Below are 26,193 nucleotides of genomic sequence, written 5' to 3'. Positions count from 1 at the left end.
CAACCCAAATGTCCATCAATGATAGACGGGATTAAGAAAATGTGGCACATATACACCATGGAATACTATGCAGCCATAAAAAAGGATGAGTTCATGTCCTTTGTAGGGACATGGATGAGACTGGAAACCATCATTCTCAGCAAACTATCGCAAGGACAGAAAACCAAACATCGCATGTTCTCCCTCATAGGTGGGAGTTGAACGGTGAGAACACTTGGACACAGGGTGGGGAACATCACACACCGGGGCCTGTTGTGGGGTGGGGGGGCGGGGGAGGGATAGCATTAGGAGATATACCTAATGTAAATGACGAGTTAATGGGTGCAGCACACCAACATGGTACACGTATACATACGTAACAAACCTGCACGTTGTGCACATGTACCCTAGAACTTAAAGTATAATAATAAGAAAAAAAGAATGAAAAACAATGAAGCACACCTACGGGATCTAGAAAATAGCTTCAAAAAGGCAAATCTAAGAATTATTGGCCTTAAGGAGGAGGTAGACAAAGTTTATTCAAAGGGAAATAACACAGCCTGGCCAACACGGTGAAACCCTGTCTCTGCTAAAAATATAAAAATTAGCCAGACATAGTGGTGGGTGCCTGTAATCCCAGCTACTCAGGAGGCAGAGGCAAGAGAATTGTTTGAACCCAGGAGGTGGAGGTTGCAGTGAGACAAGGTTGTGCCACTGCACTCCAGCCTGGGCAACAGAGTGAGACTCAGTCTCAAAAAAAAAAAGCCAAAAAAAAAACCAAACAAACAATCAAACAAACAAACAAAAACCAAAGGGATAATACCAGAGAACCTCCAGAAACCTAGAGAAAGATATAAATATCCAAGTACAAGAAGGTTATAGAACATCAAGCAGATCTAACCCAAAGAAGACTACTTCAAGGCATTTAATAACCAAGCTCCCAAAGGTCAAGGACAAAGAGAGGATCCTAAAGGCACCAAGAGAAAAGAAACAAATAACATACAATGGAGCTCCAATACATTTGGCAGCAAACTTTTCAGTGTAAACCTTACCTGCCAGAAGAGAATGACATGACATTTTTAAAATGCTGAAGGAAAAAAACTTACCCTAGAATAGTATATCTGGCAAAAATATCCTTCAAACATGAAGGAGAAATAAAGACTTTCCCAAACAAAAGCTGAGGGACTTCATCAATTGTCCTGTCCTACAAGAAATGCTAAAGGGAGTACTTCAATCAGAAAGAAAAGCAAGCAATAAATAATCACCTGAAGTTGCAAAACTCACCAGTAATAGTAAGTACACAGAAAAGCACAGAATTTTATAACACTATAACTGTGGTGTGTAAACTACTCTTATCCTAAGTAGGAAGACTAAATGATGAACCAATTAAAAATAACTACAACAACTTTTCAAGACATAATCAGTACAATGAGATATAAATAGAAGCATCAAAAAGTTAAAAAGTGGGGCAGGGGGACTAAGTTAAAGCATAGTGGTATGGTTTGGCTGTGTCCCTGCCCAAATCTCATCTTGAATTCCCATGTGTTGTGGGAAGTAGTTGAATCATGGGGGCAGGTCTTTCCCATGCTGTTCTCATGACAGTGAATAAGTCTCACAAGATCTGATGGTTTTATCAGGGGCTTCCGCTTTTGCATCTTTCTCATTTTTTTCTTGCTGCCACCATGTAAGAAGTGCCTTTTGCCTCCCGCCATGATTCTGAGGCCTCCCCAGCCATGTGGAACTGTAAGTCCAATTAAACCTCTTTTTCTTCCCAGTCTCAGGTATGTCTTTATGAGCAGCATGAAAACAGATCAATATACATAGAATTTTTATTAGTTTTTGTATGTTTATATGTTTGTTTATGCAAACAGTGTTAAGTTGTTATCAGGTTAAAACAATGGGTTTATAGGCTTGTATTTGCAAGCCTTATGGTAACTTCAAGCCAAAAATCATACAGTAGATACACAAAAAAGTAAAATGCAAGAAATTAAATAATATCACCAGAGAAAATTGCCTTCAGTTGAAGACAGGAAGGAAAGAAAGAAGAAAAAGACCACAAAACAACCAGAAGACAGATAACAAAATAGCAGGAATAAGTAGGTCCTTACTTATCAATAATAATATTGAATGTAAATGGAGTAAACTCTCCAATGAAAAGATATAGAATGACTGAATGGATGAAAAAACAAGATACATTGATCTCTTGCCTACAAGAAACAGACTTCATCTATAAAGACACACATGGACTGAAAATAAAAGAATAGAGAAAGATATTCCATGCCAATGAAAACCAAAAAAGAATGGGAGTCACTACACTTATATCAGACAAAATAGGTTTAAAACCAAAACTGTAAGAACAGACAAAGAAGGTCACTATGTAATGATAAAGGAGCCAATTCAGCAAGAAGATATAACAATTTTAAATATATATGCACCCAACACTGGAGCACCCAGATATATAAGCAAATATTGTTAGTGCTGGAGAGAGATAGACCCCAATACAATAGTAGCTGGAAACTTCAACACCCCACTTTCAGCATTGGACAGATCTTCCAGACAGAAAAGCAACAAAGACACATCAGATTTAATCTGCACTATAGACAAAATGGATCTGATAGATATTTACAGAACACTTCATCCAAGAGCTGCAGAATACACATTCTTTTCCTCAGCACATGGATCATTCTCAAGGATAGATCATATGTTAGTTCACAAAACAAATCTTAAAACATTCAAAAAAACTGAAATAATATCAAGCATCCTCTCTGACTGCAATGGAATAAAACTAGAAATTAATAGCAAGTAGAATTTTGGAAACTATACAAATATGTGGAAGTTAAACAATACGCTCCTGAATGACCAGTGGGCCAATGAAGAAATTAAGAAGGAAATTGAAAAATTTCTTGAAACAAATGATAATGGAAACACAATGTATCAAAACCTATGGGATACAGCAAAAGCAATACTCAGGGAAGTTTATAGCTATAAGTGCCTACATCAAAAAAGAGGAAAAACTATAAATAAACAATCTGATGATGCATCTTAAAGAACTAGAAAAGCAAGAGCAAACTAAACCCAAAATTATTAGAAGAAATAAAGATCAGAGGAGAAGTAAATGAAACTGAAATGAAAAAACCAATACAAAAAGATCAATGAAATGACAACAAAAAAGATCTATGAAACAAAAAGTGGGTTTTTGAAAAGTTAAACAAAGTTGACAAATGTTTAGCAAGATTAAGAAAAAAATAACACCAACATGGCACATGTATACATATGTAACAAACCTGCACGTTGTGCACATGTACCGTAGAACTTAAAGTATAAAAAAAAAAAGAAAAAGAAAAAAGATCCAAATAGATAAAATCAGAATGAAAACTGAGACATTACAACTGTTACTGCAGAATTCAAAGGATCATTAGTGGCTACTATGACCAACTATATGCTAACAAATTTGAAAATCTGGAAGAAAAGGACAAATTCCTAGACACATACAGGCTACCAAGATTAAACAGGGAAGAAATCCAAAATCTGAACAGACCAATAATAAGTAATGAGATTGAAGCTGTAATAAAAAGTCTCCCAGTAAAGAAAAGCTTGGGACCTGATGGTTTCACTGCTGAATTCTACCAAACGTTTAAAGAAGAATGAATGCCAATCCTACTCAAACTATTCTGAAAAGTAGAGGGAGAAAGAGTACTTCCAAACTAATTCTATGAGGCCGTATTACCCTGATACCAAAACCAGATAAAGATACAGCAAAAAAAAAGAAAAGAAAAGAAAAGAAAAGAAAACTACAGGCCAATATCTCTGATGAATATTGATGCAAAAATCCTCAAAAAACTGCTAGCAAACCGAATTCAACAATACATTAGAAAGATCATTCAACATGACCAAGTGGGATTTATCCCTGGGATGCAAGGATGGTTCAACATATGCAAATCAATCAGTGTGACACATAGCATCAACAGAATGAAGGATAAAAACCATATAATCATTTCAGTTGATGCTGGAAAGCATTTGATCAAATTCAACATCTCAACGTAGCATTATGGAGCAGGGGAGAAAAAAATTAAAAAAAATTCAATATCCCTTCATAAGAAAAACCCTCAAAAAACTAGGGATAGAAGAAACATACCTCAACATAATAAAAACAATGTATGACAGGCCCACAGCTAGTATCATACTGAATAGGGAAAAACTGAAAGCCTTTCTTCTTAAGATCTGGAACATGATAAGGATGTCCACTGTCACTGCTGTTATTCAACATAGTACTGAAAGTCCTAGCTAGAGCAATCAGACAAGAAAAAGATATAAAGAGCATCCAAATTGGAAAGGAAGAAGTCAAATTATCCTTGCTTGCAGATGATATGATCTTATATTTGGAAAAACCTAAGGTCTCCACAAGAAAACTGTTAGAACTGATAAATTCAGTAAAGTCACAGGATAAAAAATTGACATACAAAAATTAGTAGCATTTCTATATGCCAACAGTGAACAATATGAAAAAGAAATAAAAATGTAAACCCATTTACAATAACCATACATTAAGTTAAATAACTAGGAATTGACCAAAAAAGTAAAAGAGATCTATAATGAAAACTATGAAACACTGATGAAATAAATTGAAGAGGACACCAAAAATTGGAAAAACATTCTGTGTTCATGGATTGGAAGAATTGATACTGTTAAAATGTCCATACTACCCAAAGCAATCTACAGATTCAATGAAATCCCTATCAAAATACCAGTGACACTCTTCACAGAAATAGAAAAAACAATCCTAAAATTTATATGGAACCACAAAAGACCCAGAATAGCCAAAGCTATCCTAAGCAAAAAGAACAAAACTAGAAGAATCACATTACCTGACTTCAAATTAACAGAAGTAAAGTAACCAAAACAACATGGCACTGACATAAAAACAGACACATAGACCAATAGAACAGAATAGAGAACCCAGAAACAAATGTATACACCGACAGTGGACTCATTTTCAGCAAAGGTGCCAAGGACACACACTGAGGAAAAGACAGTCTCTTCAGTAAGTGGTGCTGGGAAAACTAGATATCCATATGCAGAAGAATAACACTATATACATAACATATGCAAAAATCAAATCAAAGTGGATTAAATACTTAAATCTAAGACCTCAAACTTTGAAACTACTACAAGAGAACATTGGAGAAAATCTCCAGGACATTGATCTGGGCAAAAATTTCTTGAGCAATACCCCACAAGCACAGGCAACCAAAGCAAACATGGACAAATGAGATCACATCAAATTGAAAAGCTTCTGCACAGCAAAGGATACAATCAACAAAGTGAAGAGACAACCTACAGAATGGGAGAAAATATTTGCAAACTACCCATCTGACAAGGAATTAAAAAACAAAATATATAAGGAGCTCAAACAACTCTATAGGAAAAATTCTAATAGTTTGATCAAAAAATGGGCAAACGATGCAATAGACATTTCTCAAAGAAAACATACAAATGGCAAACAGGCATATGAAAAGGTGCTCAACATTATTGATCATCAGAGAAATGCAAATCAAAACTACAATGAGATGTCATCTTACCCCAGTTAAAATGGGTTTTCTCCAAAAGTTAAGTAATAACAAATACTGGTGAGGATGTGGAGAAAAGAGAACCATAGTACACTGCTGGTGGGAATGTAAATTAGTACAACCACTATGGAGAACAGTTTGGAGGTTCCTCAAAAAACTACAAATTGAGCTATCATATGATACAGCAATTCCACTGCTGGGTATATACCCAAAAGAAAGGAAATCAGTATATCAAAGAGAAATCTGCACCCCTATGTCTGTTGCAGCACTGTTCACAACAGCTAAGATTTGCAAGCAACCTGTGTCTATCAGCAGAGGACTGGATAAAGAAAATGAGGTACATATACACAATGAAGTACTATTCAGCCATAAAAAAGAATGAGATCCAGTCATTTGCAACAACAGGGATGGAACTGGAGATCATTATGTCAGGCACAGAAAGAAAAACATCCCCCATCACTTATTTGTGAGATGTATTAAAAAACATTGCATATTCTCACTTATTTGTGGGATCTAATAAAAATCAAAACAATTGAACTCATGGGCATAGAGAGTAGAAGGATGATTACCGGAGGCTGGGGAGGATAATGGGGCTTTGAGGTTGAGGTGGAAATGGTTAATGGGTTATAAAAAAACATAGAAAGAATAAGATATACTATTTGATAGCATAACAAGGTGACTATAGTCAATAATAACTTAACTGTACATTTTAAAAGAACTTGAGTGTAATTGGGTTGTTTGTAACTCAAAGTATAAATGCTTAAGGGGATGGATACCACAGTCTCCATAGCATGCTTATTTCACATTGCATGCCTGTATCAAAACATTTCAGGTAACCCATAAATATATACACCTACTATGTACCCACAAAAATTAAAAATAAAATAAATACTGCAAAACACACATAATCTGTCTGTCTTTAAATTTCGAGCCAATATGTAAAATTTTGGAGTTTTCAGAAAACATTCTAGATTTCAAGCTTCTCTTTAAAAATGGGAAGAACTAGCAGAATTGGACCTGTATTTCCATATGGCCACAATGGGCTGGAGCTAAGTCAGCCTCACTCCTTCCCTCGAGATGAACCACTGTTTGCCAGCCTCTCCTCCACTCAGTAAGGTCAGCACAAGCATTCACACTTGGACTGCTACCACTTAATCTCATTGCCTGCCTGCCTGGCCTCAGTAAGTATTTGAGTTTCTAAATGTGTAAAGAATTGAATTCCTTTCCTAATTACTTCTTAATTTGTAAGCCTCAAAACCCAATGAAGTTAGTATTTCACATCATTATGCAAAACAATGTTAGTTTCTTTCATTCATCCCTTTTTCATTTCCATCTGTTCATTTAATAATTCAGTATTGTTTACCTCTAAGTGGCAGGCACTGTTTCAGGTACTAGAAATTGTGGAGTTTGGAACTTAGCCCCTTTAGGCCCAGTGATAGTAAGAAATGGGTTCGTTGTGAAGCACAGATATCTTAGTAATTGCTGCTGCTGTAGCTTCATGAAGAACCGGTGAAGTTTGAATGTTACTGCTTCTGAGTGACTTATTAAGTCTTTTGAGGAGGCTCTATCTACCTCTTCAGCTCTGGGTGTAGTACAAAAATAGCTTCATAGAAGGAAAATTGACAATTCATAGATTTTTAAGGTTTTCACCTTGAAGAGGTTCTCTCTTGGAAACTAGAATCTATTTTCTTTTTATAAATTTGGAAGGTTGTATTAGGAAGTTATATGTTAATATATGTGACCAAGAAAAAAGGTCTCAATAAAACAAAAAGCCTTGAGAATAGAAGCTTACACCTAATTACTTTTTGCTGGCGTTTGTTGAGTGCCTGATGCATACTGGGCACTGTGATGAGTAAAACAGCCTTCCTGTCCTTTAGGAGCTCTGGATTAATGTAAACAAAATATGTCATGGACTAAACTTTAGTGCCCACTGCTGTTGTCCAAAAACAGGAAAAATGTATTTATATGATATTATGAAAGAAGTTTAACTGTATTTCTTAGAAAAAATAAATGATGATGGAGAGCTGCAATAAAAAGTGAAAATCAATTACATATGTTTTAGAAGTAGTCTGCATTATTTTGGGATTATTTTATTGTTTTATTTTATTTTTTTGAGATGGAGTCTCACTCTGTCACCCAGGCTAGAGTGCAGTGGTGTGATCTCGGCTCACTGCAGCCTCCACCTCCTGGGCCCAGGCGATTCTCCTGCCTCAGCTTCCTGAGTAGCTGGGATTACAGGCATGCGCCACCACGCCCAGCTAATTTTTGTTTTTTATTGGCCAGGTGGTCTCGAACTCCCAACCTCAGGTTGCCCACCTCGGCCTCCCAAAGTGCTGGGATTACAGGCATAAGCCACCATGCCCAGCCTCTTTGGGGATTAGATACACACTGTAGGTTCTTTAATTAACATGACTGATTTTCTAATGAATATTATAACTTGCAAATGTACTTACATGTACTGGTATTAGTATTTTCCCATGGCTACTAGTCATTTGATCCAGGCCTGGTCAATCATAAATTCCATCTCCAGGGGTTAAGATTTGTCTAGGAAGGGCATGTAACCTTAACAAAACCATTCAGAATCTTCCAGATACTTAACATTGGGAAATACAGATTCTGTGCTCCCTGAGGTTGCAGGGCCTGGAGCATATAGGTCTAGGCCACTTCGTGGTTCTCTTCTCCAGCAGCACAGAGGAAATTTGTTTGCTGTGGGAGAGAGAATGAAACCTTCACAAGGAAGCCTACCAAGAGGGAGAGATGATATGTTTGAAGAGAGATGATATGTTGTTTAACTGGACTTGCAATTGAAGACACCATTCATTCGCATTCTAGCTAAGCTAGCTTATGTTGGGTCTCCATCATTGCAATTGAAAGAAACTGGTACAACTCTGGTGAGTCTGTAATTTCTATTTAGCTTTCATTTGGGATTTAAAAGAATACTTCCAGACTGGGCATGGTGGCTCACGCCTATAATTCCAGCACTTTGGGAGGCCAGTGGACAGATCACTTGAGGTCAGGAGTTCGAGACAAGCCTGGCCAAAATGGTGAAACCCTATCTCTACTAAAATTACAAAAATTAGCCAAGTATGGTGGTGCAAGCCTGTAATCCCAGCTACCCAGGAGGCTGAGGCAGGAGAATCGCTTGAACCTGGAAGACGGAGGTTGCAGTGAGCCGAGATTGTGCCACTGCACTTCAGCCTGGGCGACAGAGTGAGACTCTGTCTCAAAATAAATAATTAATTAATTTAATTTAATTAAATAAATAAAAATAAAAGAATACTTCCAGATGTGCTTTAGGGAGAGCCTTACTCGAGAAAATAACTGAAGTGCAAGAGAGAAAGTTGTGAAGGTTTCTCACCATTATTCACATGCTCATATTTGACGATGTGTCTGAATTTGTTGCTTTCAACATGCTTGTGATTGACCACAGAGCAATCCTTAACATCCAAGATGCCAGATGAAATCTACTTCCCACTTTGCTGGCACTGACAGTTGGGACCTAATGAACAAAGAAAATTCCCTAATGACTTTTTTGGGGTAAGTTTGGCCAAAATATTATACAGAAAAGTGGCCAGGCATGGTGGCTCATGCTTGTAATCCCCACACTTTGGGAGACTGAGGTGGGAGGATTGAGACTCAGGAGTCCAAGACCAGCCTGAGCAATATAGGGATACCCTGTCTCTACAAATAATAAAAAACGTTAGCTGCGCATGGTGGCACATGCCTGTAGTCTGAGGCTGCAGTGAGCCATGATCGTGCCACTGCACTGCAGCCTGGGTGACAGAGTGAGATCCTATCTCAAAAAGAGAGAAGAAAAGAAAAGTATACAAAGTGCTATGAACATTGATGTAGGTTGCTTTTGGTGAACACAGCAGACATTTTTGGATATATATGTTTGTGTATTTATATATACATGGATATATATGTATACACACAATATATACATGGGTGTATATATACACATATATGTGTGTGTGTGTATATATAGGAGTCGAGTACCTGGGTTGTCAGGTATGTTTGTTTGGCTTTAGTTGATATTGTTAGTTTTCCAAATTGGTTGTGCCAATCCTAATGACACTTTTATGATTTAGAAAACTTAGAGCTGTGGTTTCTGTAGGAAAGCTGATGCTGTGGCTGCCCATACTTACTCCCTATTTTTACGCATGTAATTAATTTTTATAGCAACGCTATAAGTATATTACAAAAGGAGTGGGAGAACAGCATTCAAACTTGGAGTGGGTTTTTATGCTGATAAGTATTCATTCCTTCTCAGAAACAAGCAATAAGTATTAAAGTCATCTTATATTCACTTCCACAATAACTAGGTTTCACTCAATTCTCCTTTTTTCAAATATTCTTTGATCAAAGTGTCAGAACTCAATAAGGAATTTGTGTGGTGACTATTCTCAGTAAAAGAAGTTAAGAAGTTTAAAAATACTGTGTTTCCTCTGCAATATTGTGCAGAAAAGAAAAAGAACTCAAGGGAAAAAAACATAACCAGGGATTTCTATTTTATTTCACATTGGATTTATTTTGTTTATTTTGGAACTCAGATACCAAGAGCAGATTTAATTATACTCCTCAGTTCATGGCAAACTTCCATAATCAGTCTGTGCAAGGCCCCTCTCTTGTTTAATTTTATTTCCTTTTGTCCATATTTCCCATTTGTATTCCCCTCCCCCTACACAAGTAACCCCTCTAATTTGTTTTATATGTTTCCTTAGATCTCTATGTATTCTTGTGTTCTCATAAATTATATTGTGCTATAGATCTTTCTCTTTTCCTACTTTTAATAGTATTTGTTAAAGTGCCTCTTTAAGTTACCTCCTCATCTCTCAATCCCTTAAGCACAGACGGCCCCAGGGTTCAGTCCTTGATCCATTTCCCTTCTCCGGCTATACTTGCCCCCTTGGTGATCTCATCTTGTCTCATGGCTTTATATCACCTACAATAATGAGCACTCATATATATATAAAATCATATATATACACACATACACCATATTTGCTCATATAGATACACACATATACATATATATGTATTTAAAAGTTTATGTATCTCATGTATGTGATTTATATATCTCCAACACAGACGTTTCTCTCAAAATTTAGACTCTTGTATCTTAAAAAGAAAAAAAAAATTCCTGCTCCTTGCTCCACCTATAGCCCTCCCCATCTCAGTTAATGGCAGCTCCATCTTGATGCTTAGGCCAAAAATCTTGTCACCATCTATTATGGATTGATGGAATCCATTGTTCATTGATGGAATGAACAACATTTATATGTTGAAGTCCTGACACCCAATAGTACCTCAGAACATGACCTTATTTGGAAGTAGGGTAATTGCAGATGTAATTAATTCAGATGAGGTCACCCAATATGATGGCTGTTCTTTTGCAAGAAGGAAATTTGGACACAGACACAAGCATACAGGGAGAATGCTATGTGAACCTGAAATGGCCAACTATAGGCCAAGGAGAGAGGCCTGGGACAAATCCTTCCTCACAGCCCTCAGAGGGAACCAACTTTGCCAACACCTTGATCTCAGACTTTGTGCCTCCAGAACCAGAGAATACCTTTCTGTTGTTGAAGCCATCCAGTTTGTGGTACTTTATTACAGCCTATCTAGCAAACTAAGACATTACCCTTGACTCTTTTCTCTCACTCCACATCCACTCTGTTAGGAAGTACAGTTGACTATTCCTGCAGAATCTAATCAGGATCCAACCACCGTCTCCACAGCTACCACCCCAGCGCAAGTCACCATGATCTCTTGCCTGGTTATTGCAATAGCTTCCTAATTGGCCTTTCTGCTTTCACCCCTGCCTCCTGCAAGTCTACTTTCAACATAGTATCTAGAGGCATCCTTTAAAAACCCAAGTCAATGTCCTTCCTCTGCTTAAGTACCTGGCAAGCCTTCTTATTCATTTAATAAAAGCCTTGGAAGGACCTACAAGGCCCTGAGAAATCTGCCTCATCTTCCAGTTGCCCCTTTGACAGTATTTCCTGTTCTCCTTCTTGCCAACTCTGCTCCAGCCACACTGGCTTCTTTTCTATTCTTCAAAAACATAAGCAGCTCATGCTGCAGGGTTTCACACTGGCTGTTCCCCCTGTCTGGAATCTTTAAAACAGATATCTGCGTGGTTAACTTCCTCTAAGTCTTCCTTAAATATTCCCATGAATGAATGGATAAAATGTACTAGCTAAAATGCTCCAAGGAGATTCACATTAGTTCCCAGTTCATTTCAGAGCTCTCTAAAATATGTCCGTGTTTCTCTTGGAGTCTCAGAATGGAAAATATGAGTAGGAGAAAGAGTTTTAATGGGGAGAACAAAGCTATCCTACTTGTACGTGAGAAAGTGCCAACTGGGAGGGTGATGATTCCTGGTGTTACTTTCCCTTTATCCTCTGCTCTGTTTATGTGTAACTCCAACAATTCTCCCATTGACATTATCATGGGGTAGCCACTTTCCCTACAGATGCACGTATCTTCAACTGTGTGCAACGGTGGGTTACGGCCCACTGCAGGAAGCCAGGCATGGAACAACCAGACATGCTGGGAAGCAAGGCTGAGGCCCAGTGAAGCTCAGGCTCAAGCCCAAATGCCTAGAAACCAACAACTCTGAATGTGGAGTTGGAGAAGAAGCTGGATGAAAAGTGAGGAGTTTGGACCATGTTTCAGATTTATACGCTTACATTTAGCATAGTGAAACCAGACAGTAGGGGAGCTTGTCATAGGGGTTTCTGCTTCGGTGCCTCCCCTGTTCATTTCCAGCCTCAGTTGTTTCACTAGGCTCACATTTTGCCCTCTGCCTGGACATCCTGCTACTGTCCCTTTCCTCCATTCACCACATTAACTTGCACTTATCCTTCAAGGTTCTGTTCAATTACAGCCTTCTCTAGAAGGGCCTCGCTAAGCCGTTTCTTGCCCTATTCCAAGCTGGGTTAGTATCCCTCTTGTGTATACTTTTATCATTGTACCTTTCACTAAGCATTCTGTACATATTCAATTATCTGCTTGCTTGTCTGCTCTCCTTCCCAAGGTGAGGTCTTTGAAAACAGGGATGGTGCCTTATATAATTGTGTATCTGTATCCTTAGCAAATAATACAATCCCTGGCTCATAGTAGGACTTTGATAAGCTTGACGAATGAATGAGACTGTGGTCAATTTCAGGGCATGCCTCCCCAGGTGCTTCAGGTGGAAGCTCAGGATGCCTGTTACATAGTGGGGAAGTTGGTAACTTGCTAGAGCAAGGCTTGATGATCTGTTTTCTTGGTAAGGTCAAGTCTGATATTTCTTTAAATTTATAGGAAGAAAAGTGCCTAGGAAGCTATGAAATATAAAGTGAAAGTATTTTCTCTCTCTCTCTCTTTTTTTTTTTTTTTTTTTAAGAGACAAAGTCTTTCTCTGTGACCCAGGCTGTAGTACAGTGGTGTGATCATAGCTCACTGTAGCCTCAAACTCCTGGGCTCAAGGGATCCTCCTGCCTCAAGCCTCCCAAGTAGTTGGCATTACAGGCGCATGCTACCAAGCCTGGTTAATTCTTTTCAGATTTTTTTTCTAGAGACAGGTCTCAATATGTTGTCCAGGCCGGTCTCAAACTCCTGGACTCAAGCGATCCTCCCACCTCAGCCTCCCAAAGTGCCAGGATTACAGGCATGAGTCACCATGTGCGCTCTGTTTTTTCACCAATTATATTTTAATCACTATACACAAATCAACAAAAAATGAAAAGGGACAGTATTCTAGGAATGTTTGAATGATTATAATACTCAATGCAATAATAATGGCTTATCAGTTCTTGTACTGTTAAATCTCTCTAGAGCCCACGAAACTTAAAGGTAGGCTGTACAAACTGCAAACTGGAAGATTCCAAGGTCATTTCAGTTCTCTCTAGGTTACATAAATTCCAACCTTCTCCTTTCAGAGAAGCAGAGATCATGGAAGGTCTTACTTGTTCACCCCTGGGATTTGTGTTGGAGGTTGGAGAAGGCCACACAGGCATGTCCAGGGATGAATGTACTAGCCAAATTGAATGGAGATTGCATAAGCAAAGCAAGAGTTGGGAGAGGAATTTGTCTCTTTCTTTTCTTTTCTTTTTTTTCCTGTTTCTTTTCTTTCCTCTTTCTCTTTCTTTCTTTCTTTCTTTCTTTCTTTTTCTTTCTTTCTTTCTTTCTTTCCTTTCTCTTTCTTTCTTTCTTTCTTTCTTTCTTTCTTTCTTTCTTTCTTTCTTTCTTTCTTTCTTTCTTTCTTTCTTTCTCTCTCTTTCCCCTCCCTCCCTCCCTCCCTTCCTTCCTTCCTCTCTTTCTTTTTCTTTCTTCCTCTCTGCCTCTCTTCTCTCCCTTCCCTTTTCCCCTCCCCTTCTTCTCCCCCTTCCCCATTCCTCCTCATCCTTCTCCTTTCTTTTTTTTTTTTTGAGACGGAATCTTGCTTTGCCCTGCAGGCTGGAGTGCAGTGGTGTGATCTCTGCTCACTGCAAGCTCCACCTCCTGGGTTCACGCCATTCTTCTGCCTCAGCCTCCCCAGCGTCTGGGACTACAGGTGCCCGCCACCACGCCCAGCTAATTTTTTTGTATTTTTAGTAGAGACAGAGTTTCACTGTGTTAGCCAGGATGGTCTCAGTCTCCTGACCTTGTGATCTGCCCGCCTCGGCCTCCCAAAGTGCTGGGATTACAGGCACGAGCCACCGTGCCCGGCCTCTCCTTTCTTGAAGTTAGGAGACCTGGGATCTATTTCTTGTTATGCTACTAACCAGTTATGTAACCTTAGAGTTACTTGGTTTTTCTGCCTCAATTCCTTCACCTGTAGAATAGCTAGGCTGGGCTAAATAACCTCTGAGGTCTTTTTCAGCTTTAGGATTTTGTGTTTCTATATGGTAACTAGACAAGATAACCAAAAAAGGAGCAAGACTGGGAAAAAAAGAATAATGAATCTTATCTTGGAAAGGCCAAATTTCAGGTTCCTGTGATACCTCTGGGTATAAATGACAAGAACAAATTGGAAGTAGAAGTCTGGTCCTTGGAAGAGAGCTGGGAGTGAAGGTATAGATTTGGAAGTCTGTCAATAAACATTAATTGGAACAACAAGAGTTTTGTGACCAGCGAAACCAGTTGTGAATGAACAGATTATGTATCAAAATGAATTGGAAACAGTTAAATTCAAAATTGTAATGCACTTATATTTGGCTGATTCCATTTTCCTTTATTCTATGCAATAATAAAGGGCAGGAAAAGCCTGACTTTTTAGTGTTGGCTGAATTCCATGGTGTGAATACTCTCACCATGGCCTATTTTAAGCTACCAACAGGAGGTCACTGAACAGGAAGTTGGGAAGAGATATGCAGTAGCACATTATTATGTAATATTCTAGAGAAACTATAGACATTAATATCCTCAAGAATATAGATAATGCTAATGTGGTAAAATAATGAGGAAGTGATACATTTTGAGTATGTACTACTTGGTTTTTAATATAAGAATATTATTTGTGAAATTATAAAGTGCTATACTACATACGGTTAAAAAAATTGCTGCATTTTGTATTTGAAAAAATATTATGTGGTTTTAAGTATCATTTAATAAGGAGGAATTCTAGTGGAATAGTAGTCACGAGTCAAAAAAATCACAGTGCAATTCCTGCTTTTCTGGGTCAGTTATTGTGCCTCACTTTCCCTGTTAGAGAAATGCTTTGTGTCTTTTCTGAACCACACTTCAACCTGTGTTGAAAAAAAATTGTAGAATTTATGAAAACATTTTTACATATCTTGTAAATAGGACTTATATAAATTTAAATGGTTGTTAAAATTATTCAATGGAACATAACAGAGTTATGTTCATAGTGAAAATTAAAAATTAAAGAAAGTAACAAACACCTATTGTTTAACATCCACAGCTTAATATAATCTCTTTGTAGGCAAAATGTATAAGGATGTTTATTATATTAAGTGGTAAAAATGAAACATCTGGCAACAATTTTTAGATCTCGAAGAATCAGATGACAAAGTGATGAGTCTCAGGGGACTAAGATCATGTCTCCTATTCCTGAAAAAAAGGTTTGAAAAAAATTTTATTCTTTCTGGAAACATACTTATTTTGGTTTCTTCTTCTCTTCTCCCTATCTTGTGAAGTGACACAGAATTTCATGAACTGTTCACAAAACTCTATTTTGGTCTTGGACCTGGGTGAAACATGTGGTTAGAACTGTAGCTGTAAAGCCACCATCTAGTTCAATAAATCTAGACAAACCAAGTAGCTCTGTGGATCATTGTGTTGTAAGAAAAAAGTATTATGGTTGTGATTCTCTCAGTAATACAAGGGAAACTATGAGCAATTTGGCCACTGGTTGAGAAAAAGAACCAATTAGTGTATTCTAGACAAGAATGGTGAAGTTTAGGATGGATCAGCCCGCTTCTGACAGATCCCAGCTCTGAGTCATTGTGCAGTAAATGCACACAGAGTTGGCAAGCATGCAAGCCTTCCTGGCATCTGTAGGCTTCACTCAGCTTGTGTCCTGGTTCCTCACTCACACTGGAAAATTAATTTTTTTTTAATGTTTGGTTGTCCAGTGTTTTTATATACATATGGCAAGGTTTAACAACTGACCATATTGACTGCCATCCCTTTGAAACTACTAATTCTAATTTATATTCTAAAAACAATTCATTCAACAACTACTTGGTCTATTAACAAACACTCTGCACCAGGCACTGTGCTGTACTGTAAAGGATACAGTTATGGCTAAGATGCTGTCCATGCTTCTTGGCAGGGATACTAGACATGTGCGCAGGTAACTGTCATATAAGGCAGAGGATATAAAATGCAGAGAGAGTGTAGACCACAGGCTATGGTGCTCAGATGTAAGAGTTAGAAACATGTCTACCTGAGGTGATCAGGGAGGGCTACCAGGAAGAAGTGCATAGTGAATGGATAGGATTTCAGACCGTAGAGATGGGGATGGCTGTGAACAATATATAGACCTAGACAATACAGGATCTTCCAAAGAGGGGTTGGCAGGACCTCAAGAAAGACAATTACCAGACCTCTCTTCCTGTCCCTATAGAGGACATGGTATTTGAGAGTCTGTCAAACCCTCGTAGCACAGTCCCTAGGAAGTGTTGCTATTAAAGATGCTTGTGGTGCATTTGAATGCAATAAAACAATGTTCCATAATAGTTTTGAAGGAAAGCTTTGTTTTTCTCTCCAACAGTTCATTCTACTTGCTAAGTCAGGCTCCTTTGAGTTCACTAAGAGGACATGAAGAATATATGGATATGACTAAAGTCTTCACACTACCTATTAGTCATTGGATGCAGTGCTGTGAGAATGTGAGAAACAGCTGGAGGTGGTACAGGAACACAGCATGGGCCATGTCTATCTCAGATGGATATTTCTGGCTGCCTTAGAGGGTCTGGCTCTGCATATATGTCTTTTCTGTGCTGCTGAGCTAGCTGACTCACAGGCAGTGTTGTAAAGGAGGAGTGGGAAGTGGAAGCTTCATGTGATGTTATCATCCCTGTCACTAAGTCTCTTCCTTCTTTTTAGTACCTTAGAGCGGCAGAGGGATCTGAGCTAGTCCTTTGTGCTTTGCACTTTGGCCTTTAGTAAGTATGTGGCTCACTGACAACTCATTTCCTTTACAGACAGGTCTGTCTTCTCATGATGATGGGTTAAGACCCACCCAGAGGCATCTGGAGAGAATTTTCCTGTGATCACCAAAGCTCCTCTGCCCCCATCAGCGGCAGTAGCTGTCTGCTGGGACTTGTGGTTGGAACACCACTGGTCAGGCCAAGTCCCTCAACTTCCCAATCAGTGGGGGCTTAACCAGCAAAGGACAGGGTGGCAGGGCTGCAGTTGGTGTCAAAATGGAAACCAAAATCACTTTACAACCAAACAAGAATCAGATCTCAGGTGTAAAAATCCTACACAGAAAATGCACAGATATCAGCTGTGATGAGACCTGGAATTTTAACTTGGTAAAATATTTCGCTTTTTCCTTTAGAGAGGAATTTTTAATTTCAGACTTATATCTCCATTATTTTAGGAAGAGAAAGGACAACTAATGGTTGCTTGGCCTAAAAGATTCTGGGAGGAATATGTGAGTCATAAATATTAGCCAAATATCTTTTTGGATATTCTAATATAAACTGTGTAGGAAACTAAGTACTTCATGCCGGGACAAAGCTAAAGAGTCCTTCTCAGAGCCCTACCCCCCACCCCCCACTTTCTGGATGCTAATCTTATTGGTTGATAGCACCAAGTTTTGGGCTGTGTTGTAAGGAATCACCCAGCTGTGGCTACTTTTTGCTATCATTTTCCCTCTTGTTCAGGAAATCTTGTCATGAATGTGTTACAAAGACAGCGAGAGAGAAAAGATTGTATGTTTTATGGAAACCATTATTAGAGCTACTAGTGTTAGGGTTATGAACTAAGGTCTGGAATAAGGGGGGGAATTTAGAATTGTCATAAAAAACAACAAAGGCTGAGCTCTTGTCTTTTGCAGGGACATGAATGAAGCTGGAAATCATCATTCTCAGCAAACTATCACAAAGACAGAAAACCAAACACTGTGTGTTCTCACTCATAGGTGGGAATTGAACAATGAGAACACTTGGACACAAGGCAGAGAACATCACACACTAGGGCCTGTCAGAGGGTGGGGGACTGGGGGAGGGATAGTATTAGGAGAAATACCTTATGTAAATGACGAGTTCATGGGTGCAGCAAACCAACATGGCACATGTATACCTATGTAACAAACCTGCATGTTGTGTACATGTATCCTAGAACTTAAAGTATAATATTATAAAAATTAAAAACAAACAAAAAACAGTCCTCAAACCTGGGGTTGTGTATCATAATAGGAAGAGGTGGCCTCTAGCCCTGGCTTTGCCACTGCTATGTGACTCAAGATAATCCATTCATTAATTCATTCAACATTTCTGGAGCACCCACTCTGTGTCAGACACTATGTTGAGCACTGGGACCACGTTGTAAGGAATAGATAAAGAACCTGTTCTCCAATCACACAACTTCTCTGAATCCCATTTCTTTGTTTGCAGTAAGAGGGCTGCACTACAATGAGTTCTCAAGACCCCCTATCCCTGCTTCTTGGTTCTCTCCCATGGGAGCAAAATATGCCCAGAAGAACAATAACAGGAAAAATGATACCAATATTACATGCCAGACATTATGCTAGCTAATCACTTTTATATACATTGCCTCATTTTGTTTTCTCAAGAATTTCCTAAAATGGGTATTATTATGCTCATTTTCCAGATGAGGAAACTAAGAGTCTAGAGGTTGAGCTGCTTTTTTTTATAAGCAAGAAAGAGGTAGAGCCAGACTCAAAACCAGCTCAGCTAACTCCAAACCCAGCAATCTTCTCTCCTCCTCTGTTCATGTTTTGAAAAGCTCATTCATCTCCCCTGGACTTTGCTCTGGGATACTTATAAAAAGTTTACTCAAGAATTCATGGCAGTACAAAAAAAACAAAAACAAACAAAAAAACACCCTCATTCTTGCCTTACCTGTCTTCTACTAGCTTTCCCTCCTTCCTTACCTACTCAACTTTTCTTATTCATCCCAAGAGTGATCCTGCCACTTCAGCCAAGACCAGCACTCCCACTGCTTTGCCTCCACTTGTGCTTACCTTCCACCTGGAGTCCTTTTCTTTTATTTTGAGACAGAGTCTTGCTCTGTTGCCCAGGCTAAAGTGCAGTGGCACGATCTCAGCTCACTGCAAGTTCTGCCTCCCGGCGATTCTCCTGCCTCAGCCTCCTGAGTAGCTGGGACTACAGGTGTGTGCCACCATGCCTGGCTCATTTTTTTGTATTTTTAGTTGAGATGGGGTTTCACCGTGTTAGCCAGGATGGTCTCAATCTCCTGACCTCATGATCCGCCAACCTCGGCCTCCCAAAGTGCTGGGATTACAGGCGTGAGCCACTGCACCCAGCCTGGAATCCTTTTCACTCTTGTCTGTTGCCAAACTCTGCGCTCTTTCCCAGACTTTATCTTACTCCTAAATTTAATTCATTCATCCCCTCATAGTTGTCCAACACAGTAGGAAATTCAAAAAAAGAGTACCTGAGCATCTCTTTGAAGGAAAATAAGGCACACACAGATTGCAGGAAGAGTTATAAAGAGTCATGGGCCATTTATTAGTTAGTGTTTCCCTGAAAGGAGAAGTCTATGGTAGGAGATGATTCAAAAACTGTCCAAGGGCTTCCTTATGCTATCTTTTCCCCAAAGATGCCTTTTTCTGTTTCTCTTTTTTCTGACTATACATGGTCACTGTAGAAAATTTGAAAACTATCCACTCTTCAGAGATAATCACTATTAGCATTTGGTGTATTTCCTTCCATGATGGTTAATTTTATGTCACCTTGGTTAGGCTACAGTGCCCAGTTGTTTGGTCAAACACCAGTGTAAGTGTTGTTGCAAAGGTTTGTTTTGTTTTTATTTTTAAGATGTGATAAACATTTAAATCAGTAGACTTTGAGTAAAGTGGACTCCCCTCTATAATGGGGGTGAACTTCATTCAATTGAAGATGTTAAGGATAAAGACAGGTCTCCAAGACTGAGGTTTCCTGAAGAGGAGACAGTTCTGCCTGCAAGACTTGCAATGTAGAAATTCTGAATTTCTAGCCTAGCAGCCTGGTATACCAATTTCAGATTTGCCAGCCCCCACAATCACATGGCCAATTCCTTAAAATACATTTCTCACTCTGTCTCTTTCTCTCTCCATACACACACACATACACACACTTGGATGTTTGTGTGTGTGTGTGTGTGTATACTTGGATGTAAGTATATCCTATTGGTTCTGTTTCTCTGGAGAATGCTGACTGATATACTTTCTTTTTGTTCTTCATTTCCTCCCGATTAGCACTTTTCAAACTGTCATGTCCGGGAGTAAATCACCTGTCTTGTTCAAGTGCAACCTCTAAGTCAGTGGTGGTGGGCTAAGATTCTGTACTTTGAACAAGCTCCCAGATAATGCCTATGCTGCTGGTCTATGGATCACATTTTGTATAGCAAGGCCTTATATAATCAACTTTTTCTTTTAAATAATATCATGAGCTCAGTTATTCTCCTAAAACATTAACTTGTAACTGTATTGCACTCTATCATACAAATTGCCATAAATTTTTTTAGGCTTTAGAAACATATTTCCCAAAGTCCCCTTAGAAAAATTGGCCATGTATAATCCCACCCAAAGGCCTGGCTTCTGTAGCACAATAGAAAAATACTAGAAATGTAGAAAAATTGTCCAAATATAATCCAACCCAAAGGCCTGGCTTCTGTAGCAAATCAGGCCTGCATGCTCAGCCCCTGGTTTCAAGGGCTTCCCTTAGCATTTTTTTCTTTTCTTCTTATTTCAATAGCTATAAAAATTCCCTTGGCTTTTGTCTGGGTGCTTATATTATTAGTGTCTGCTGAGAAGGGGAACCTACTGAATAGACATAGTTCTCAGAAGCCATTCATACATTCCTCCATTTATTCATGTAATAGTATTACTCAATTATCTCATCAGTTGTTATAGGCACCATGCTGGGAGCTGTATACAGGGGATTCATTTAATAACTAATCAATCATAAAATGAATATAATTGTAGTTATGATAATTACATGGTGATGTAAGTATATAACAAGAAACTGGTCTAATCTAAGGGTCAGGGACACTTCCTAAGGAAGTGACATTTGAGTTGAGCTCTGGTTGTCCTGGGGCTATGACACTCAGTTCGCTAACTTTTGGCTAGTCCTTTCTGAATAGGTGGAGGCTCTGATGACAGAACGTTGGAAGTCACCTTTAGTAAGAAGCGGTGCACATGAAGTCTCCAAAGGTCTCCCTAGAGGTCCATTGTAGCTGCTGCTCCTCATTCTCCCTGTCATACTCTTCTGGAGATGACCCTTCAGGGGAGTTCCCCTTCTGTCTGCTTCTGGGCAGCATCTCAATTTCCCTTTACTGAATCTGAACACAATCTGATTTCCTATCTGTGTCCATTTGTTACAGGAAATGCAGTCTAAATAACAAATTATCTTAAGGTAATTCATTATAGGCAAGTATTTTGATCTTTGAATCAGTCATTATTTCGGACACTCTCTGCCACTGCTCTTTCCATTAATGTGGATAATGATAGTTGAAAAGAAAGAAGTCGGTACTACAAAGCTACAGTAATCAAAACAGTATGGCACTGGCATAAGGATAGACTTATAGAACAATGGAGTAGAATTGACAGTCCAGAAATAAATCTATACACTTATGGCCAATTGATTTTTGAAAAGGGTGCTGAGACCATTCAATGGGGAAAATAATACTTTCTTCAACAATTGGTGCTGGGGCAACTGTATATCCACATGAAAAAAAAGTGAAGTTGGACCCCTACCTCACACTATGTATAAAAATTAACACGAAATGGTCAATAACCTAAATATAAGAGCCAAAATAATAAACCCTTTTGAAGAAAAAATAGGAGGTAAATCTTCATGACCTTGGATTTGGCAATACATTCTTAAATATGACACCAAAAGCATGAACAACAAAAGAAAAAATAGGTAAACTGAACTTCACCAAACTTAAAAGTGTTTATGCATCGAAGCACATGATTTTAAAAATGAGAAGACAACCTACAAAATGGAAGATAATTTCAAATCGTACATCTAATAAGGACTTCGTATCCAGAATATATGAAGAATTCTTACAATTCAACAACAAAAAGACAAACAACCCAACTGAAAAAAAAAAGGCAAATAACTTGAATAGACATTTTCCCAAAGAAGATATACCAATGGCTAGCAAGTACATGAAAAGATACTCATATCATTATTCATTAAGGGGATGCAAATGAAAATCACAATGGGGTACCACTTGAAGCCCACAAGGAGATTTGTTTTAATGGGAAATAAATGTTGGTGATGTGGAGAAATTGGAACACTTATAAATTTCTGGTGGGTAGGTAAAATGGTGCAGCCCCTGTAGAAAACATTTTGGTGGTTCCTTAAAAATTAAGCATAGAATTACCATACGACCCAGCAATTCTCCTCCTAAATATATACCCAAAAGAATTGAAACCTGGTATTCAAACAAATAGATGTACATGCATGTAGATATTCAAAATATCCAAAAGATAGAAACAATCCAAATACCCATTAACAGATTAATGGATTTTTAAAACGTAGTTTTTCCATTGAATAGGATATTATTCAGTCATAAAAAGGATTGAGGTGTTCATGCATGCTACAATGTGCATGAACCTCAGAAACATTACACTAAGTGAAAGAAGCCAGGAACAAAAGGCCACATATTGTATAATTCCATTTATATGAAATATTCAGAATAGGTAAATTTATAGAGACAGGACACCGATTAATGATGCCAGAGGCCAGGAGGAAAGGGGTATAGGCAGCAATTGCTTAATGGGTACAGGATTTCCTTTTGGGTGATGAAAATGTTTTGGAACTACATATAGGTGCTGGTTGCACAACATTATGAATGACTAAATAACTTATGTAAGTGGTTAATTTTTTTTAATTAAAAAAATTTTTTTTAAAGAGACAGGGTCTTGCTGTGTTGCCCAGGCTGGCCTTGAACTCCTGGCTGAGGTGATCCTCCTATCTCAGCCTCCCAAGTTGCTGAGACTACAGGCATGCACTGCTCCATCTGGCTTATGTGGCTTATTTTATGTTATATAAATTTTACCTCAATAAAAAATTAAATAATAAAAGAAATCAAGACTAGATTCTTTCTTTCCCTCTTGTGTCTGCCATATTTTATGGTTAATTTTAAAACATAGTAACAAAATTATGATGTATCTTTGGTTATTACTCCCTTGGGTTTTTATCATGCTAATGCATTCTCCCATTATTTTCTACTCTGTACAATTCAGATTTCAGTCCAAGGCTTCAGGTACATTGCAAACAGCTGCACTGGAATTATGCATCTTACCATTAATGACATGCCAACTCTGACGGACAACTGTGTGAAAGTAGGTAGTTGGGAAGTACCTTTTCTTTTCTGTCCCATAAGATAAATATATGTTCTAATGGCTTGAATTACTGAAAAATATGAATGGACTTTTCATTTTAGTTATTTTTAAAATAGTAATAATATCATTTAAAACTTTCTACACATGCACATACCCTTGAAAACATTTGAATCCTTAAATATCCTAAGAAACCTTGTTTCACAGTTAGGATTTTTTTTAGTGATGTTATAGCCTAAGAACAAACTTTGAGTTTAGTTCTCCATGCTAAGCTGCCAAATGTAATTTTTTTCAGTAGTCCATTTCTCATATTTTCCGATACTCTTAGTACATGATTTAATTCTGATTCCTCCACATTAGTCAAATGTAGGTGTATTAAAATGTATTGAAAAATCCAGTTTTCTTTGAAATTAGGAAAATTAATAGTTAACGTCTGTCTCTAATATATTGAAGGAAAAAATGACTTCATTACCTTGCTAAACCTGTTCTGTACACTTGATTAATTTAATCATTTTTTTTCTTCTGAAGGCTTTAGTTGAAAAATGCTCTCATATTACATCGCTGGTTTTCACTGGTGCACCGCATATCTCCGATTGTACTTTCAAAGCTCTTTCTACTTGTAAACTCAGAAAGATCCGATTCGAAGGTCTGTTATATTAAAAATGTGGTTCAGCATTATCGTTTACTTTTACTCTTGTGGCATTCTAAATACAATACTTGTCTTTTCTTCTGTTTTTTAAAAACAGGAAATAGAAGGGTTACTGATGCATCCTTCAAATTTATAGACAAGAATTATCCAAATCTCAGTCACATTTATATGGCTGACTGCAAGGGAATAACAGACAGCAGCCTCAGATCCCTTTCACCTTTGAAGCAACTGACTGTGTTGAATTTGGCAAATTGTGTAAGGTAATGAGTCATTCAGTAATATATTCAAGAAACGTTGATTATCTAGTATGTGCCAGGTTCTCTTCTAGGAACTATGGTTCAGATGGGATAAACATGAAAGTCAAGAGTCCACGTGTTAAAGTAGAGGTCAGTGCAGAGTTCTGTGGTTATAAGAAAGAGGGGCTCCCAACCCAGGTTGATTATATGGCGTGCAGGGGAGCTCAGGAGATGAGGAATTATGGAATCCCTTGTAAAATTAAGGAAACTCACAGGAATACTTACAGGCTACCTTTCCCTATTGAGGGTTTCCATAGCTAGTTCAGTTAACATGAGCTTTTCCCACATGGACTTTTCTGACTTGCTTATGAAGAACCAATCTCATTGAAGGTTTTCTTCTTAGGTACTGGTTAGATTTTTCCTCTGTGTAGAATTTCTGACAAATGGACAGAGGGTGGGTTCTTACTGAAATCCTTTTTTTAGCTGGGCCACTATTGGACTACTCTCCTGGTATGCTTAGGAGCAAATTCTGTGTTTTGTTTTGTTTTGTTTTTGTTTTGTTTTGTGTTTGAGACAGAGTCTCGCTCTGTTGCCCAGGCTGGAGGGCAGTGGCATGATCTCAGCTCACTTCAACCTCCGCCTCCCATGCTCAAGTGATTCTCCAGCCTCAGCCTCCTGAGTAGCTGTGATTACAGGTGTGTGCCACCCCACCTGACTAATTTTTGTATTTTTAGTAGAGAGAGGGTTTTACCATTTTGGCCTGGCTATTCTCAAATTCCTGACCTCAAGTGATCCACCTGCCTCAGCCTCCCAAAGTGCTGGGAATACAGTGTGAGCCTCTGCACCCGGCCAAGGATCAAGAGGTTTCTTGCTGAAACCCATTCCCAGTGGGTAGTTCAGACTCTTACCTAGGTAGAATTCTTCATAATCTTATAGGGCCAGATAATAACAAAATAGCATTTGATCCACAAAATAGTACTTGATCCACATTGAAGTTGGCTTTGAAAAGCACAAGTCAGCATAATAATCTAAGCTACACAGAATCTTTTTATTTATTTATTTATATTTTTAGAGACAAGGTCTTGCTCTGTTGCCCAGGCTGAAGTACAGTTGCACAGTTACTGTAACCTTGAACTCCTGGGCTCAAGCGAATCCTCCTGCCTCAGCCTCCCAAGTAGCTAAGAACTACAAGGCACACTCCATCATATCCAGCTAATTTTTAAATTTTTCTAGAGATAGGGTCTCACTATATTGCCTAGGGAGGTCTCAAACTCCTGGCTTCAAGTGATCCTTCCACCTTGGCCTCCCAAAATGCTGGGATTATAGGCATGAGCCACTACACTGGCCCACTACACAGAATCTCAACCTATGTTGCCTGTTATTCAAATGGAGAGGCAGCATGGGTCATTGGGAGCTGGAGGAGATATAAGGGTTTGGAATGGGAAAAACCTGGATTAGGAAATGAGGGCTCCAGCCAAGGGCCAGTGAAGAATTAAAGCCTCCTGCCAACAGCCATGTGAGTGAGCCTAGAAGCAGACCCTACAGCCCCAGTCAAACCTTCAGATGACTGAAGCTCCAGCTGGCATCTTGACTACACACTCGTGAGAGACCCTGAGCTAGAACCACTCTAGTTCACTTCCAAATCCCTGAGGTCCAGAAACTGGGAGATAATAAATGTTTGCCATTTAAGCCACAAAGTTTGGATCAATTTGTTACATAGTAGTAACAGTGAGACACACACACACACACACACACACACACACACTACATACACAAGTGTGT

At 38.6% G+C, this 26,193-nt stretch overlaps 1 protein-coding gene across 13 annotated transcripts in view; it reads left to right on the top strand.

Annotated features, from left to right (window-relative positions):
• The window catches only part of FBXL13 (F-box and leucine rich repeat protein 13), a 304,728-nt gene that overhangs the window by 185,998 nt on the left and 92,537 nt on the right, over window positions 1-26,193 (top strand). For all 13 annotated transcript variants that reach the window (XR_009209023.1, XR_009209022.1, XR_009209020.1 and 10 more), the window contains 3 exons: window positions 23,431-23,529; window positions 24,055-24,172; window positions 24,273-24,435. Coding sequence is in view for 3 of the 13 variants with exons in the window: in XM_058425448.1 (XP_058281431.1) it covers window positions 23,431-23,529; window positions 24,055-24,172; window positions 24,273-24,435 (380 nt within the window). In the remaining 10 variants the exon portion in view is untranslated. The remainder of the gene's footprint in view (window positions 1-23,430; window positions 23,530-24,054; window positions 24,173-24,272; window positions 24,436-26,193) is intronic.

Source organism: Hylobates moloch, unplaced genomic scaffold (genome assembly GCF_009828535.3).
Source record: "Hylobates moloch isolate HMO894 unplaced genomic scaffold, HMol_V3 SCAFFOLD_1, whole genome shotgun sequence".
NCBI lineage: Eukaryota > Metazoa > Chordata > Mammalia > Primates > Hylobatidae > Hylobates > Hylobates moloch.
This window is presented reverse-complemented; position numbering and strand designations above follow the sequence as displayed.